The 18,959-nt window shown below is 40.8% G+C and overlaps 1 protein-coding gene across 1 annotated transcript in view; it reads left to right on the plus strand.

Moving 5' to 3' along the window:
• TAF4B (TATA-box binding protein associated factor 4b) overlaps positions 1–18,959 on the plus strand; it is a 70,980-nt gene that overhangs the window by 15,195 nt on the left and 36,826 nt on the right. The window contains exons 3-9 of the mRNA XM_063167755.1: positions 595–702; positions 4,922–5,089; positions 5,197–5,319; positions 7,421–7,510; positions 10,645–11,211; positions 16,266–16,401; positions 17,001–17,106. Of these exons, the coding sequence (XP_063023825.1) occupies positions 595–702; positions 4,922–5,089; positions 5,197–5,319; positions 7,421–7,510; positions 10,645–11,211; positions 16,266–16,401; positions 17,001–17,106 (1,298 nt within the window). The remainder of the gene's footprint in view (positions 1–594; positions 703–4,921; positions 5,090–5,196; positions 5,320–7,420; positions 7,511–10,644; positions 11,212–16,265; positions 16,402–17,000; positions 17,107–18,959) is intronic.

Genomic DNA, 18,959 nt, shown 5'->3' on the forward strand with positions numbered 1-18,959 from the left:
GTTTGCTTTTGCACCAATAAACATCACTATGTGCTTTGCTTTCTTGCTTGGGTGAAAACTTGAGACCTGTTACATATGGTAAAGGTCAAATTAGTGAACTTCTCGATGATGATGTAAACCATTTTGAGAAACAAAATGCCAGTCAAAATTGCCTAAATGGTTATTGCTACTATCTAAACCTTGTGATCCTCTGTTAGGATATTTCTCCAAAGCTTTCCCATGTCCCTAGGATGTTCCTCCTTCCCTGAACTCTGCTGGCTTTTTGCTTCCATCTCTTGTAGTGTGGTCAGCATGCAAGAGTAAGGAGCTACATAAAAGTAACAATTCATGTATTTCTTTAACCATTTTATTCTGATTATGCATTTTCTCTAAATGTCTCTGAATCTGTTATTGAATATTCAAGTGGTAGACAAAGAGCTTTGCTGAGCAGTGTTTAAATGATACGGACTGTGTGAATGTTGCCTGTGTTGTTACTGTTAAGAGGATGTGCCTCAGTTTGTATCTGACCCCAACTTCAATGTCTGTTTTGTCACTGACTTGTCTGACAACTGTTCTCTGCCCATGTGTAATTATTTTTAATTTTTTTTTTCAAAGAATTCTGGCACACAGTCAGTAAAGAAAATAGCAGCTGCTCCTGTGAAAACGTTATCTCAAACAACAAATGCTGTGGTTTCTACTGTTCAGACACCTGCTGTAATACAGGTACTTTGCAAGCTTTATAGTATGGTGGAATAAGGGAGAGAAAGAACTGGAGAAAATATGGATGCATTCTTGTTATTTCTAACTGTAATCTGGTTTTCAGTAAGCTTAGTAACCTTTGTCCTCATAACAAATTATTTCCCAAATCTGTTTTTTAAATGCATAATTTAATTAGGCTTCTGTCAGCATGTGTCAGATAATCTTATCTCACTACAGTAGAAAGCACATGAACAATGAATACAATGAATAGTTCAGAGAGCCATTTCCAGTGCTTTTGTGTGCTGTGACAGAGCTCCTGCAATCTCTTGCTGAATCTTTTCTGGGAGATGTGCTCCTGTTGGGGTTCCCTGATTCCTTAGTGCAGAAAAAGGTATACCTGAGATGATGTTGAGGGGAAAATGAGCTGTCTGCACCAATCAAGCTGTTTTTCATGTATATGATGTTTTTCCCCCTCATTATAAGCTGAAGGAAGGTCATAGCTGAAGACCTGTTTTCTAATTGAGTGTGGCAGATGGGTTCCACAGGTACAGCTGTAAATAGGCAGTGGTTGAAAATGCCTCATTATTTTCAGGTAGTATTTTGTCTTATTTCCTAGGTCTTATTTTGCTTTTTCTAGAGAAAAAATGTTGTAGTTCTCTTCTGAAGAGGGTTTTATCACCTGCAGAGTATGAGGTTTTTCCTACGTGTGGTTCATCCTCTGTTCTTGGGGACCAGGCTTCTGGATAAGCATGTGGAATGAAAAACCTACATTTTTCTGCAGATGGTATGTTCTGTTCATAATCTGCAGGAGAAGTCATGAAGAAAGCCGGCTTGTACTTGTGTTTTGTGACAAGACTTGGAAGGAGACTTGAGCTGTAGCAGTTGACAAAACACTCAGTAAATGAGCAAGATCAGTCATTCAAGAAAACATGCTGGATGTATGTTCTTGACCCTGAGGGTGTTTGAAGGGTTGGCGATGTGTGTGCTGACAGTGGTAACACTGTGACTAACAAGTTCATCCTTCTGCTGCCCTTCTGTACCAGCAGCTGAACACTACTCACACTCTGTGCTCTTTTTTCACTTCCCTCTCACTACAGACGGATAATGTTGGGGCTAAAGTGGAAAACCCAGAGGCCTCTCTTAAAACATTTTCTGTTTTGCTGAGAATGGAAACAGTGTATGCTTTGTGTCTAAATACAGTAATGGGTGTTCCTTACTTTTGTTTTGGAATACTAGTTTGCAAACCCTGTGTTTGTGATCTCTGCATAGAGGTCTTTAGGATATAAAAACAATAGTCATCTACTATACTACCCTTGCACTGGGGAAAAGAGATGAAGGTCGTCCATCATCTGATGGATGAAGTCGCATGCAGCCTCACACTCTCATGTGGGTAAACACTGAGATTCATCATGCTATTAACTTCTCTTTTTAAAACTTCTATCTGCCTTTGGCTTGGTTTTTCTGTACTTTAATTCAGTTTTGATGTAGTCTGTTGAACTTGTGTTCTTCTGAGATATTTAAAGACATAGACTTGGAGTAGTTTTTGTAAGCTGGTTTTTTTTCCCCCCCCACTATAGAAACTGGAACATTTGGATGAGCTGTAGGGCTAGATTTAGACAGCAGGAATGATGACTCCAGGAAAGATTAACAGAGCTGTTTTGTTTGGAGTGGCTTCCTTGAAGCCCCTCTGTTTTACAGAGGATTGCAAAGCCCTCTGTAGGAGCTCCTTGTACAGTGAAGAGTAAATAGATGCAATGTGGATACATCTTGCCATCATGTGGTCACATTGCCCCTCACCCTGGGGTGGACAAGAGAAGAGTGCTGCAAAGGGAGCCAGTGCAAAAAGTTGATGGAACCATCCGAGGAAAGGATGGCAGAGCCCTTGAGTCTGATTTCCTTGGCAGCAATTCATTCATCAGTCTTAAAATAACTTACTGATCTTAGTCTTGATGATTTTTGGAGGTCACAGGAGTGTTGGTCTGGAAGTATGATGTCACCACAGAAAGTGGTGGAGAGTGGAGAGGAAATAATACTTGGCTTGATTCTGCATCTTCAGTCTCGTGTGAAATCCAACTTGGAACACTCCCTGAAGGTACTGACTGCAGGATTATTCTCCTCATCATCGAAAATATTTCCCTTTTCTGACATTCCTGAATGTGTAAGCTCTGAGGTTAGACAAAATTACCTGCACATTCTTATTTTTTTACCTGTTTCCCAGATGGCATAACAAAGCTGCAAAGTGTCTAATTAGCATCATGCTGGGACACTTTCATTTAGATGCAGAGCACTTCTTCTCTTGAAATGACTTCAAAATATGCAGGATTAATGCCATTTTTTTTTTTTTTGTGGTGACCATTTCTCTGTTGCTCAAAGTGAGAATGAGAATTGTCGGTAGCGAAAGAGCTTGACGGCAGATGACAGAAATTAATTCCCATATATTCATTTTCCTGGGAAAAGGGTCCAGCAGACTTCCTGTTGTTTCCTCCCTCAGCTGATAAAATGCTCTTCTAGTCTTGATGTGTAAGCATGCTGGAATTTGCAAGAGATCAGCTCCTGTTTTCGACTTTTAGAAGCCCAGGGCATTGCAGCTTGGCAGATCTGCACTGTGTCCCCTTCCGTCTTCCTCCTGCCCATCTGTTTGTGGAATTCTTGTGCCCAGTTTGCCTCCCTGTGGTCTCAGAGCTGTTGAGCCTCATCCTTGGAAGAGGCAGTGGTGGTGGCAAAGATCCTGCAGAGAGCTATTAAAGTGTTACCAACAGTGGGAGCCTGAGCTAGAAAGCTTTCTGGTAGCTGCCTGCTGCTCTCATGTCAAGCTGGCAGCAGCTTGGGGAGGAGAGGACACCCACCTAGAAAAGAAAAAATTGTAAATGTATGACAAAAGCGTTATGGTTTTGCTTTAGCTTTAAATGTTTCTTCATTAATTTCCCTATCCTGAAAGACTGCTGTTCTGTGTGATGTCTGTCCCACTTTTGATTAGTTTTTTGTTTTATCCATGGTAGGGTGAGTTAGACTCCTGTCTAACTCTCTTATGATTGATGCAATTAGCCAGTGTTAGTTGTGCCTGTTTGACTAAGCTGGGGTGCTTAAATGTGTTAGGTGTGAGTGAAATCCATTACATTGTGCAGATCTGAACCTAAAATTTGAACTACAAAACCAGACTTTCCCTTCCTCTTCACAGGCTTGGAGGGGGGATGACAGCCAACTTTATTTCAAATAAAGTTCCAGGTTTCAAATGTTAACCTGGAACTCTGCCTGCGGGTTCCCTCTGGCTTTTCAGATTTTAAGTTGAGAAATCAAAAGTTGTGGTTTTTTGCCTGGGCAGATTGTTTTAATTGTATTGTATTCTGTTGTATCAAATGAACTGTGTTGGTGTTTTGGGTATGGTTTGTTTGTTTGTTCTCTTTAAAATCTGAAGTAGAAATAGTTTAGTGGGTTTTAGATTTAGCCTAGTTTGCAAAGAAGGGAGATATTTTTTCCTAAACCTTAATTACTCTCCTGTTGCTGGAGCTTCTGAATCTGTTGGTAAATTATAATGAGCTTTTAAAAACGGGTCTCAAAATAACTGGATTTTGTGAGAGTTTCTGTCAGGGCAGAGGAGAAGGAGATCCAAATTGCTGCCCACGAGGAAAAAGCAGGAAGAACTTGTTAGGTCCATTTGCTGAGCTGGCTGCTTCTGCTGGCACTTGCATCCTTCCAAAGTTGACGTGATGTCTTTTGCCTGCTCTGTGTGTGATGGGAAAAGCAAGGGGTGTTGCAATTGGGAGAGGAGCTTCAGGGCAAGACTGGAAGATAAATAATGACTTATGGTTCTGTTTGTCTTCAGAGTAGTATCACCTGGCTTAGCATTGTCCAAAATCCATTAGTCTTAGACTGTAAGGAGCCTGGCAAAGTTAATATATTGGTTTCTTCAAGACAAATTTTACCTTCCTCTCTTCCTTCAAAGTTGCAGGCAGTGCTTTGGTCTGGATGTGTCTCTGTAATTTCTTCCCTCCACCCTTGATTTATAAATAGAATTATTGCTGTGGCTGTCACTTACTATATTAGAGCCTCCCAAAACAAATTAATCTGAACTCTAAAAACAAGGAGAAGAATTGTTTCTTTGTGCTTCAGATAGCAGTGTGGAGGGAAGCTGCTACCTTATATGCTAGCAGAATCCAGGGAAGTTGCTGCTTTGTATGCTAGCAGAATCCAGTATGTTTGTCACGTTGTTCCTTGGTTAAAAAGTGTTAATTTTTCTCTTCAGCCAGCAGCTGCAACAGCTAGTGTTACTACAGTTACTGCTGTAAAGCCTTTGAGTACTGGAACACCTGTAAAACTTCCAGTTACAGGACCACCTGCACAAGCTATCTCCCAAAAGGCAGTCTCTGTGAAAGCAGAGGGCACAACAGTAGCACAGACCAGCGCTTCTACAGTAAGGAAAAAAAAAAGTTTTTAATTAAAAATTAACATTCTGTATGTTCATCAGAGGTTGAAGAGACAGTGCAACATCTAACAGTCTTCTCTTTATTTCCACACTAGGAGATGCTAGAGAATGTGAAGAAATGCAAGAATTTTCTTGCTACGCTAGTAAAATTGGCGTCTAGCGGACCTCAAGCCCCTGAGATGGGGCAGAATGTGAAGAATCTGGTGCAAAACCTACTGGTGAGACTTTTTTTTCAAAACCAAGTCTGTGTCATTTGTCTGTGGATTTTTTACATTTACTTTATCAGAGTTTTGTTCCTGTTATTTTATAGCTTTTTTTTTTTAACAGCTCAGGAGTTGGACTTGTGGCTGAATGCATCTGACCCTTATTAAGTCTTATGTTATAAATCTTACTTTTTTTTAACTGAATCCCATGCTGTGTTATTTCCCCTCTCACATTTCTTTTTCACTTTATGAACACAGGTAACCAACAGCAGGAGGAGCTGGTAGTGTTAACAGAGCTTCTGGGTTTATTTTTTTCATGTTAGTGTAGTTTTGAGTCCTCAGTAGCAAGAATCTGATGTGGAGGTCGCAGTGCAGCACTAAGTCCATACTACTGCTTTACTCCAAGACAGAACTGAGCAGTGGCACAGGAATGACATTATCAATAGTTTAAAACAGTAGGATGGAGCAAGCAGTGTGGTGGCTGCCAAATCTCTCCTTGCAGGTGGCTTCCGTATGGTGCTCCGTGCTGTATCCCAGCACAGCTGGGTTTTCCTGGTAACGATTTCTCCTGCCACTTCTTGTCATGGCATTTGACCGCTGCTGCTGTGTTGTTGTTCCACCCTAGCAGAAGGCTGTGTGCTGGTGGAGGGGGGTGGCTTTGCTAGTGGTACCAAAGGGCTTTTCAGTCTGGGAAGGTGTGATGTTGACAGGTGTAATTTCAGAGAGCAGATTGTTTGAAGAATGCAGCCTTGCAAAAATTTGATTCCTTAGCCTCTGTTCCTACTGGACAGTACACCTTCCTTCTGTGGGAAAAATTGAGTTGTTCTTTCTTGTGCTTACAGTACTTGTTGTTTTTTGGTTTTGTTTCTTTTTAAAGAGCAGTTATTAAGATATGTTAGTACATTGTTAACTGCACACTTGTTTGCTTTTTGTAGTAGTTTAAAATTCTGCTATTCAGTATGTGTATGATTTAAATGCAAAATAAAGTTTTGTGTGTATGAGAGAAATGAGTAAATTGCAGCTGGGCAGCAGAATGATGCTTAAGGCAGCGTTTCATGAAGTGGGTGTCAAGTACCCTGTATGCACTGAGCTTTAGTGTGCCAAACCACTTGCATCACTATCAGTGAGACTTTGGTGACCCATGTCTGCATCTCTGTGGAATCTAACAGGCAACAAGTGGCTAAATGGGAGAGCTGCTGGAAGCTCTGTTTGTCTGCAAAAACACAGTCTCTAAAATCCCTGTCCTGTTTATCTAGCAACCTGGAACAGTTTCTCCAGAGGTGAATGTGGGTGAGAGGAGTAATTTCTCAGCAGAAATGCAGATTGGTGTTCCCTTTGTGTGTTTATGCCTTTTTGGAGGAGGTAATGTTCTTGATGATGCTGGGATGCTGAGGAAGGGCTGCAGAGTCTGGGGCTTAACCCTCTGAACAAGTGAAGGGTCTCAGAAGTTTACTCCAGCTTCCTAACCCTCCCAAGCCCTTGAGTCAGGTGTTTGTGTTGGGACAGGCTGGAAAGCATTAAGGAAGGAACCAGTACTCTGCAATTCAGAGTTACTGTGAGAGTATGCAGAAATGTTTTAACTGCGTTGGAAAGGCTCTGTTAAATGTTCTCTTATGCTGTGTATGCAGTAGTCTGCAACTGTCCTACAAAAACTGCTAAGTTGTTATTAGTCTTCGATGTCTCTAAGTTTATTTTTATGCAGATAAACTACCTTTACTGAAAGAAGTATTAGTAGTTGATTTAAAATATATCTGCATAACAGTGAGATACTCAAAAGGATCAGTGCTGCTTATAAAGTTTTTTCTATCCCTTCACTTCAGTGACTGGGTGTGAACACCTATCCCTAAGTGTGTTAACTGCCTGTAGCTGAAGAAAGCATAAACAACTTGGGTAATACTATATGAACATTACAACATTATTCTATCCTGACTCCCCTTCTTTTCGTTTTTTAAATAAAGCAGGAAAAAAGCATTTGAGTACTGAAATTTAACAATGATATGATAATCTAAGTTTCCATGATCTTTTGATATGTCTTGAGGTGGTTTTATAACATACCATTGTAATTTTATAACATATAATTATATAACATACAATTGTAATTTTATTTTTCTCTTAGGAAGCAAAAATTGAACCAGAAGAATTTACAAAGGAGTTGTACACAGAGCTTAAGTCATCTCCACAACCATATTTAGTTCCTTTCCTCAAGGTAAGTGGCTGATTATGGATATATAGTATTCAAAGAGGGAAGGGAGGAGGACCAAAAGAGAAGCGAGTTGGGGCATTCAGATTTTTTCAGGTCAGTTGAAGAATGGTGCATAGGTTACCTCTGTGACTGTTGTGCTTGGAAAGACTTTCTTAAGGGGAAGAGCAGTTTTTGAGGAGTAATTTTTGCTGTGTTCCTAATGTAGAGTAATTGCCCTCTAGGTGTTAGTGGAGACTGGTGTGTTGGAAGCTGTGCATCTAATCTACAGTAGAGCAGCTGTGTTAAGATGACCTCCTACTTTCTCTTCAAAATTGTAGCAATTCTGAATTCTAACTCAGAGGCTAACAACAGTGGCAATGCACAAGCTTATGCCATGTTAAAGATCAAAGAATCTGCATAAAGCTATTCATCTTCTGCTCGCTTATGTTTAGCTGGAGGAAGGAAGAACCTCTACCCCTTGCTCCAGAAAGGGTCTGACAACACTACTGTAGCTTAGGAAAAGAATTCCGGGGACTCTACTTCTGTTCAAGCAAATAATAATATAAAGGAAAAAATGCTTCCTTGAGACTTTTAATCATATCATAGAATGGTATTAACAAAATAAAAATTAATTATATAGCAAGCTTTAAATCTCAGTGAAAACATGGAAAACTATGTTAAATTTACTAAATTCCGATGTACACCATCCTCTTAGGTTTATTAGACCTGTACATTCATTATAGGCATGATGGTGAATAAAGGAAGAATAGTTAAGTGGTATAGCTGGGACAGAGTTTTTCTGGTTTGTCCTTTTCCTTGGTATTGGACAGGCCATATAACAATGCATATGGTAATGTTGATAGTGCTCTAGATGGCTGGTGCTCATCTGCTCAAATCTGGGATAAAAATTTTCCTTACAATGGCAACTTTTAAATGCCTTGCTAGCAAGTTTACCATGAGTGAAAGAGTGCAGTCTTCTCTGCAGGACGTTGGGCTGAGATGAGAGATTCAGATTTGATATTAGAAAAAAAAAAAAATCACTGTTAGGATGGTCAGGCGTTGGAATGGGTTGCCCAGGGGGGTGGTGCAGTCACCATCCCTTCAGTGTTTAATAGGATCTGGATCTGGTGCTAGGTGATGAGATTTAGTGGTTTAGGGGATACAGTGGTAGTGGTGGGCTGATGGTTGGACTTGATGATTTTAAAGGTATAAGGTCTCATCCATCCTTGATGACTCTATGATACATAAAATTTTATGATTGGTCATTTATTACCTGTTTAATTTCTGGAGGCTTCTTAAATGGCTGTACAAAAGCCAGAAGAATAAACAGCTCTGAGAATGGGTTTTCTGCATGCAGTGTGGCTCTGGCTGCAGAAGGACCAGGCTGTGAGTACAAGGTCAGTGTGACTGGCACTCACAGAAGGGCTCAGCTCTTACAAGAAGCCATCCAACGATGTGAAGAGCTGCTACACTTGATGCAGAGAACTCAAGGCAATTCTGCAGGGGTTAAGTTGGGTTCATCAGTGTGGGTCAAACCCTGCCCTGTCACAGCAGAGCTCTTGTGTGTTTCTTCTGCAGTGCACTGCCAGGTACTGGCATCATCTAGGCTTCTCTGATTTGGGCAGTCTCCACACCACATAATCCTTGGCATGGTGCTCTCTCCCTGTTGTGTGCTACATTAACAAAGATATACTGTGACTTCAGAAGTGTTGTTCAGACATGGTCAGAGTTAGCTGACTTTGCAGTGTTGCCAATCCTTTAAAACATCTTGCACCCAGATTGTCTTTTCCTGAAACACTGTAAGGTTGTGTGGCTGATACACACAATTAGGTTGATCTGTAACTCTGAGCAGCTGTGACAGGACTGAGTGCCAAATGGAGGATGACTTCAGGAGCACTTCTCGAAGGTGCTAAGAGGATCAGTGCTGGCCTTGTTTGTGGGGGAAATGTTTGCAGCTTGAGTCTGGAAAGAAATGTGATACGGCTTTTTGCCAATCCACTTTTAGCTAGTGAAGTGGAATTTTAGGGAGGTCTCTCTGGAGCCAGCTCTTATCTTTGAGCTGCAGGTTTTTGATGAAGTTGTGCATGTGTTTGGTTTTGTCTGTTCCAAGAGGTGGAAAAAGTACTGTGGCTTTGGCTGTGAAACCTGCTTGATTTTCAAGTCTGCTGGATGCTTTTGGTACAAAAATTGCATCAGGAGCTAAGCAGCTTTTTAAAATAAAAGGAAGTGAATGTTAAAAAACAGATGGGATGCAAAAGGTCCAGTTGTGCAAACAGTGTGATTACTTGGTACACTAGCATGTGAGACATGCACCTTTTGCATGAAGTCCAAAGTGGCAGCACTGTGTTAGGAGCTCTTAGAAACTTTCCTCCTGTTAAGAGAGGAGGAGAAAATACAAAGGTTTTCAAGAATATACAGGTAGCTGCAGAAGTGATTTCCCCTGGTTCAGAGCCATAGCAGATTATAAACAGTGAAGAAGAAAAATCTGTAGAGAGTTTGAAGATTATTCTGTCCATTAACCTTCTCAAGCCCAGCTGTAGTAAAAACGAGATGTTGCCAGATTCCTTTACTTTTGTTCTCCTTTTGCAGAGGAGTAGCTGGCTGAGGTTGTGTTGCTGCAGCTCTACAGACATTATTAAAGTGGTATCCCCCCCTAGTGTAGATACAGCTGTATTGGTATAAAAGTGTCTTGTCTTCAGAGCTTGTTCCTGACTTTATTGGATAATTCGTAGCTCCCTGTCAGGCTCCATGAAATAAACACAGCTGTTCCAATATAGCAGGGGTTTTTGGCAAAACAAAATTCTTTGAGGTAATATAGCAGTTAAAATCATATTACTCTGAAACATAAATACCAAATTGAAAAATCTAAACAGAAGAACAAAGTTATATGCGAGTTTCCCCATAGATGGGATTACTGTGTGTAGCGTAGCTGTGGTGATGGTTGACCTTTGCTCAGCTGGTGTTGGTGTTGTCATCTTGACTGAACAAGATTGTCATCAATTTAAGTGTGCCTGAAATCTAGCAAAACTTGTTTGCCATTTATTGTCTCATGAAAGATTTAATTGGAAAACGAGGAAGAGGATTCAGTTAGAAATGTATTATTATTGTGGAAAACTCTGCTGCTACTACATCCAGTGTTTTTTCATTTTTTCTTTTAGAAAAGCGTGCTTGCCTTACGGCAACTAATGCCTGATGCTCAGAGCTTTATCCAGCAGTGTATGGAGCAGCCAGCTCCAGCCCAAGAAGAGGTTTCCACTTGTCCCTCTGCAGCACCAGTTCCTTCCACAGGAGTGACAACCTCGGCTGTAGCGACAGCTGCTCTTCCAGCTGTAAAACCCTCACCTGCAGCGGTCACAGCCCCCGTAGCTGTCGCACCAGTCCTTGCCAGCACATCAGCAGCAGCTCCTCTGCAGGCTGTGAAGGCTGTTCCTTCCCCTGCCACGGGGACAGTGGCTCTGGGGCCTGCAGCTTCCGTCCTCACCGTGGCATCGTCGGCGCTGACCGCTGTCCAGCCTGGCAAGCCAGTCCTCACCTCTGCGCTGCCAGCGCCCTCTCTGCAGGCTGCAAAGCCAGTGCTGGTCTCTACAGTGGCATCTTCAGCAACAACCCCTCTCCAGCCTCTGAAACCAGTCGTGGGAACCCCAATTGCCATTAAAATCTCGCAGCCCAGCTCCATCGTGGCACGGTCAGCAGGTGCTCCGCAGGTGGTTAAAGTGAAGCAGCTGGTAAGGTGGATTCTCTGCTTCTCTGTAATAACCAGCCTCCTTTACTTTGATTCTTGCCATTTAATAAAGGGGATACCAGTTTGGACCTCTGGTTCTTCTTTTGTTTTTTCTTTTAATATGTGAAACTAGTCTGTCTTAAGTCCAGCAGTTATGTTTGTGATAGTTTAGAAATGCTGAGCCCTTGCTGGAAAGGTGAATCTAAGGCCGAGCTGTCAGCTTGCTCTATTGTAAGACACATTGACCACCATTTCACCAGACTGAACACCCATTTTGAGAATCAGAGAAATACAAGGTCTAGCCCCCAGTAAGACCACAGCCAGGCTAGGTTGGCCCCTGGAAGAAAAGGTAGGAAATGCAAGTGTCAGAAGCAGAAACTGCTGATGAGATTCTTACATTAATTGCTCTTGGATGTCCTGTTAGGGCTGTGCCTCAGCTAGCCACCAGGGATGTCACTCTCCCCTGGTAGTTCCTGCCCTGGCTACTTGGCAGGCACAGGTGGCTTGATATTGTTCAGTGATATGTTATCAGAAATGCATGAACTACCTCAAGGAGCTTTTCTGAGCTGAGTTCTGACCTCCACATTTACTAAGACATGTTAATTATGAAGTCGTCCAAAAGTGAGTTTTTTCTATCAGGCCTCATTAGCTAACAAATTCCAGGAGGAATAACTGTCTTATTAAAACAATACCCTCAAAAGCAATGTGTTAACATTTTTTATTCTTGGCACAGGTCAACTTCTTGCTAATATTAATATTAAATACCAAGAAACTGTGGTTCGCAGGTATACCCGAAAGAGCAACTTTGTGAAATAAATTAGGTTTGACTTATAGGTGTTTAAGATACCAAGTAGCATGGTGTCCAGCTGGTCTACCTGTAAGTAATGCTTTCAAGTATTTTGAGAGAATCAGTCTCCCCCTGGCAGATAAAGAACTCAATTCTTGCAAAGGAATTCCTTGTAAAGATTCGTTTTCTTTAAAAAGTGGGAAAACCATTAGACTTCCTGTGAAACTAGATTTACTTTTCACAGGTATGGTAGGACATCTGCTGTGTGAGTTTTCTTTTTAGCTTGGATATTGTGTATACTTGATTTAACAGTGTTCAGACCCCTAAAATGGTTTGTCTTTTTAGTTCCTTTCCTTTCAAAGGGAATCAGGTAGATATAATACAAGAATCCTGCATTCTAAATAAAGAGTTCATGCTATGGTAGCGTAAGCATGAGCTTTTCACCTTTCCAGACTTGCTTAAAACTGTGTGGGATGGATGGGGAGTCCTTTTTCTGAGTGGATTTGTTAAATTAAAAAAAAAAAAAAAAAGGAAAAATACCCTCAACCCCAAAACTCCAAAGAAGAGTTATTAAGCATATGCACTGGCATCTTCACTAGTAGTAGCTAAAGTCAAATTGGAAAAGGAGTTGGTACTCATATTGTCTTTGAGGACTAAGTTTGAAATTCCAGCCAGAAGAAAAGGAGAATTTCTTAGGTAGTACAAGGGCAGGAGAACAGTTTGTTGGCTACACAGCAAGGCTTGTAATCCAGGGGAAAGGTTGACCATCTGTACAAATAGGCAAGGAAGCTTAGCTCCACACAGGGGAGTCAAAACACTTCTTGAATTTGATATTGGTGAACTCAAGAAATGGCTTCTGCCTCTACACTGCTGCACTGTGGCAGTCTGCTGCAATTGCCTTTCTTTGCTGTGCCTTACATATATTGAATTGCATACAAAACATGTTTTTATCCTCATTTGGGTAGGCACAGTGATTAAAATACTTGCTCTTCTCAGATGCAGTTGAAGGACTGAGTTGACTACTTCACAGCTTGGCCATATCAGGAGCTTGGTGTTTGCTCAGACAACTTACTAGCACAAAGGGCAAGTCAGTAGAAGTGGCTGTATCTCCTATGGCTATCCTGGTGCCTTCTCTTGAAAGGGCAGAGGGTCTATTTTCTCCCATAAGAAAACAAATCTGGACCTGCCCTCCCTAAACAGAAGGGTCCTACTGCCAGCTGAAAAAGGAAGCACACTGCCAGCTGTGCAAATCTGTCTGTACAATGCTGCCAGCAATTCTTTCCCTTTTCAGCCCACAGGGATGTTTGATGCCATACACTCCCTCTATATGACCCTTTCTAGTTTTGGCTTCTTGTGCTTGAGAGAATTTGAACTTTCACATGCCAGCTCCATTATAATATTGATGGTGCTCAAGAGTGCAGCACTGCTGTATTTTCATATCAAAATTCTGACTGGAGCAATGCAACATGAAACTTTTCATTTCTGTAGCATTGTTATCAAAACTCTGTGTGGACACTGAGGGGCCTGTTCTTCAGGGGTACTGTTGGGATTGACTGCACTACTGTGCTGTGGAAGTTGCATATTTGGAAGGATTTTCTCAACACCACCTCATTTAAGGTTGTTGGCTTACAAAGACTTTTCATCTTGGAAATAAAGTTTGTGTTGCTCTGGTATTGTTTTGTCTCTTGTTGAAGCACAATAAGTGAAAATTTACATTACCAGATGCTGGCATCCATTGGTGAGAAAGCTGCTGTGAGATTACAGCTTCATGTCAGGTATAACCAGCTAGGGGTTTATGGTGTAGTCCCCACAGTTACCAGTGAGACACACTGCCTGGAGATTATGAATGATTGAACCAAGGAGTGAAGTGTTTATGCTGTTGCAACTGCTTGCTCTTAGTGAGTTGTTAGTGTCTTGGTCCCTTGGAGCTGAGCTTTCATGAACCAACTTCTCCATTATTTTTGTTTGTCCTGGTTATTGCTCTTGCATTCAATTAATGAGGCTTCCTTCATGAAGCAATATTGCTTGTGTGTGATGATACCTGAGCATTCCTCTGCTGATCTCCAAACTTTGTTTTATGAATGTAAAACAGGTTCAGTGAGGCTAATCAAAGTCTCTTTCAGACAGCTGTCTCTTCATTGTCAGCTGAATGTTGTGTTGCATTTTTTTTAACCTAAGAACATCAATAATTTTATTCTGATGTCTGTGTCAGCCTGCTTAACAGGGCACAAAGGAACAGTCCCTTTTCTTTATTATTTCTTGCTGCTAACCTGGAGAAAGGATATTCTCACAGATATTACTGATGCTGGTAATGCTTCATTTTGGCATTGGATCCATGTTGAAATTTCCAGTATTCTTGTTCTCTCCCATTGCAACTCTCAAGGACTTCTAGCTTTTGTTAGTCTAGAGTTAGAATGGCAAACAGACAATGAGCTCTACTGCCAGCACATCCTCTCTGTTTCTTGGCAATGTAGCCTCCTTGGTTACTTGATTTACATCCCAGTCTCCACTTTGACCATTCTTGTAACATTGCCATCTCTTTTCTGTTGTCTGCTGTACCTCAGTCTGGAATGCTTGTGTTTCCTCCTGTGCTGTTGCAGTGTTTTGCATGCTGAGGATGAAGCACCATTCTTCCTGGTGGTAAGGAGGATCTCTAGGTGTGTGTTAGTGCTAGTGCAGCCTGTGAGTAGTGTGTCCAAGCTGCTTGACTCCTCATTAGTTACCTGAACTCACAAAAGATGCTGCTGACATTATTCACAACTTGCAGTTTTGAAAGCTGGATCTTTCTGAGAGATCAAACTGAGCTTTGGGAAAAACACATAGAAGCAAACCTTAGCATCTGTTCTGCTCCATGAGTGCTGTATATGTGAGCCTCATCTCTGTCCACAGTCTGTCCCTGTATTCCTGTAGTTCTTTCCTCCTCTAGTTCTTAATGTTAACTGTCTGTCAGGTTTTCAGATACCAATTTCAGATACCAATTTCAGATCAGTTATTCTATTACTGCTGCTACACCAAGCCTTAGTGCCAACAATACAGAGATGATTGAGAGGTTATCTTGACTCTTTGATACACAAAGTATCTTTTTGTGAATGTATGATGCTTATGTTGATGCCATGTATTAATAGCAGAGAAGTTAGGTGACAGGAGAGAGCCTAATTTCTGAAGTATTGTAAATGTCAATTCTTTAATTACACTTGTGCAAGTACCCTCTAGACTTTCTGAAGTAAGAATGAAAGATGCAGAGGAGAAAAATGGCTTCTTGACTCTGACATTTTCTTTTTTAGCTTTCTTCTGCTAAAAAAATAGGATTCAGTCTGAAGATGTTGATTTTATGCTTGGGTGAAGTAACATCTTTCTACTGCCTGTAATCAAGAACTTTTTTAAGCATGTATCAAAGCTGCAGCCCACATTCTGCTAGTTAGGAGGCTTAGAAGTGAGATTTTTAGGGATGCTGTAATTTTATTACTTTCTTGCATTTTAATAGCTGCCCCTGCAGAGGAAGGATTAGTATTTATGGGCTGTGCCTGTAGGTCTGTGTTGTGGTGACATCCTGCTGTCTGGTTTTGTTTCTTTGAAGAGTCTCTTTAAACAAAACTATGAACTGCCTTCCTTTTTACCCTTCAGCTGTGTGCTGATGTCTTTGTGTAGAGGCTCTACTTGCTATAGGTGTTGCTATTTATGTTCTTCATGTTCCTGGCAACTGTTTAGGTGTATTTTAGCTTAACGCTTTGAAACTCAGCGTCTCAATTAACAATTGATGTTGCAATTCCAAAAACACATCAGTAATTTTATAGCATGTACTCTTTAATTCTTAGCAGGTACAGTATTTTGTGCAAGACTTCAGTTGTTTTGGTGTTCTCCCTTTTTGACTAGGTGTTTGTGATACCTACCCTTTTGAAGTTACTGGCAGACTCACTCTTTAATGGTTAGCCTGCTGAGCAAGACTTACATAGAGGAAAGCCTCTCAGTGTAATGGCTTGTGTGATAATTAGTGACACTTGTCAAATGGAGTCATCAGTAGAGAATAGAGGTGAAGTGTCTGTTAGAGCTCACTGAATGAGCTTAAAGCTCACTACCACTTGTTAAGATTTCTTGACATGAAGTTTAAAAAAAAAAAAAGGTCTTTTCTGAGCATGCTGTTTGCTTTAAACTGAAAACTAGACAAGCATACCTGCCCAGTGGCACTTCTGGCTAAATGGAAACATTGATGCTGTTTACTTCTCTGTATTTTTATCTCTTCTCACTGTTGATATTGGATATTCCACTTCCAGGTAGTCCAGCAACCATCAGGAGCCATTGTCAAGCAAGTATCCACACTCCCACAGCCCTCAGTGCTCACCCTACAGACATCTGCTGAGAAGAAAATGCCACTGAATACACTTGTTCAAAGCAGCCAGTTTCCTGCAGGTAAAGTGCAAGAACCTCTTTCATGGAGAAGGGGGAGGACTGCTGAGGTGTAGAAATAAATGCAGGCTGTTGGTGGATTGTAAGAGTGCAAGAATGTGGCTGTCTGTCGGGAGCAAGCAGCTCTGTGTGTTGTTGAACATCTTTACTGTCTGGAGCTCTGATGAGAAAATCAATGTCACATCTACTTCTGGCACTTGTTACGAGCACGTCAGTCAAATATTTGTACTTGTTAAAGCACTGTGACTGAGCTCCTTGCAGTGAACTTCCTCTAAGCTGATTATTTTGAGAGTTGCTTCATGAGGCCTTGCTTTTTCCTTCAACAGGTTCAGGTTGGTGCTCAATAAGAGTTTGTCTCAGCCAGTGAGTTTTCACTGAAACATTTCCCTGGCTAGCACAGAAGGGAGGGTGTTTGCTGGGAATGTGTGAGACTTTGGGCCATACAGAACTTGCAGAATGTAAGATTCTAGAGTGTCTGGTTTTCAGATGGACCCAATTAGTTGTTACTGAGTCTGAGTAACCTTACCTAGAATAATTAACTAACTAAACAGTTGTTTTAGCATTTTTCTTTGTACTACAGCATGCTCTTTGTTTTGTTTTAGGTTCCATTCTGAAGCAAATTACCTTGCCAAGAAATAAAATTCTGTCGCTTCAAGCATCTCCTGTTCAAAAAGTGAAAATGAAAGAGAATGGAGCAACTTCCTTCAGGTAAAAATGAACAATATCAGAAGTTAAAGTATAAAAGGAACAAAAGGAAGAAGCAAGTATAGAGATGGGAATGGAGCCCAAATAATAGCAACTTTCTTCAGAAGCCTTTTTTCTGATACATGTTTTTCATGTCACAATACTCATGGGCAATGGGTAACCTTAAAACTTCTACACAGATGTTAATTATTCTTAGTGTAAGAAAACTGTCCTGGTGAGGTTGGGTTTTGTGTCAGCTTGTCACTAACACGTTTTCCATCCTATGAGTACAATTACTAATCTAGTTATCTTGTAGTAAAGTCTCTCAACAGGATTAAAGCAGTCAGAACCTCTGTTTTTTGCATATAGTCTGATAGCAGTGAACTGCTACTTGGACTGGCTTGTAACCTGTCTAAAGCTCTGTGCTGCATTTCAGAATCTTTAATTAGCTCCTTTTTTCTGTGTGTATGGTGAAAGTCTTTGACTACATGATTTCTAACATGTTCTCTAGGCCTTTGGATTGCAAGAGTGCTTAAAGCTTTTATTGCTGGCAACTGATTAACTTTTCAAAGGCAGAAATTATTTTTGCAGCTATGAAGTGTGATATTTTAACAGAGGTACAGACTGCCATAAGCATTATTAGTCTTACCACTTCAGGGCAAGTTTGACTTTGCTCTTCCACGGGAAAAAAGCAGACATGATGACACCTTTAACTTGTTGACCAGTTGACTTATCATCTGTTGAAAGCTGCAGCTTTGAATGCACTGGTATACACAGAAAGCTGTTGCTGTTTACAGTAGCATACAATATACGGTGAACACTTAAAAAGAGTGGTTGCCAGAAGCTGAAATGAAAAGCTCATATTTAAAGCAACAGCTCTGTTCATCTGCCTCAAGGTCTTATGAAATCTACTTTAGAATGTAATGTGGGATGTAATTTTGGGTAGTGGTGTTTAAAAAAAACAGCCCTTCATAAATATAGTCATAAAAAAGGCAACAATGAACAAATCATACCAAAAAAAGAAAAAAAATTTCTGTGATCTTCCAAATTGAATATATTAGCTGTCTTACATGAGAAATTTGAATTTTTGTAAATCATTTGTAAATCATCAATTTGAATTTTTGTAAATCATGAATTGTTAGATTCGTAGCGTAGGAAAAAAATTGCTTTTACAATGTGATTCAGTAGAGATTTCTCTTGCTTTTGGATTGTGATCTTCAAAGTAGCATAAGTCCATGAGAATTTAGATAGGAAATCTCTAACAAAGAATTTGTCTTTGGATACACCCTTGGTGTTTCTTCTTTTCACTGCTATAATCAAACTTTCTTACCTACGATCAGTCAACTGCCGATCCTGTGTGAGGCAGAGAGAGGCACCATGGCCTGATTTCAGGTTTTGTGATGAACTTTGTTACAAGCAGAGAGTGTCCTGTAATTGATGTGATTACACATGTGGCACTGATGAGAGTGCCCTTACTGTGCCCTCTCACTGCAGTGTGTCATGGAGCCTGACTCCCTGTGCCGTTCTGTGACTGGGCTAGGTTAGGATTTGAGGACATTCTACTCACTGAGCTGTACTTAATTAGCTGCAGTTTGACCTTGTCTGCTCTTTAACACGCTGCTTTAGGTTGCCCGAGATAGCAGTAAAAAGATTGGTGATTTCCTGCCCCCAAAGCAAACAAACACAAAAAAACCTAACAAAACACAAAGCATTCCAGCCTTCTAGGTGTTGTTTCAGCTAAGCATGGACATTGCACCATGGCATGTCAAGAAATAGCCTGGTTTTGAAAAATCTAGATTTTTTTAAACAGATCTACACATTTCTGTAAAGTATGTGCCAAAGCACTCTGGGAGAAAAAAATCACATATTTCATCTTC

This window comes from Melospiza melodia, chromosome 1, assembly GCF_035770615.1.
Source record: "Melospiza melodia melodia isolate bMelMel2 chromosome 1, bMelMel2.pri, whole genome shotgun sequence".
Taxonomy (NCBI): Eukaryota; Metazoa; Chordata; class Aves; order Passeriformes; family Passerellidae; genus Melospiza; species Melospiza melodia.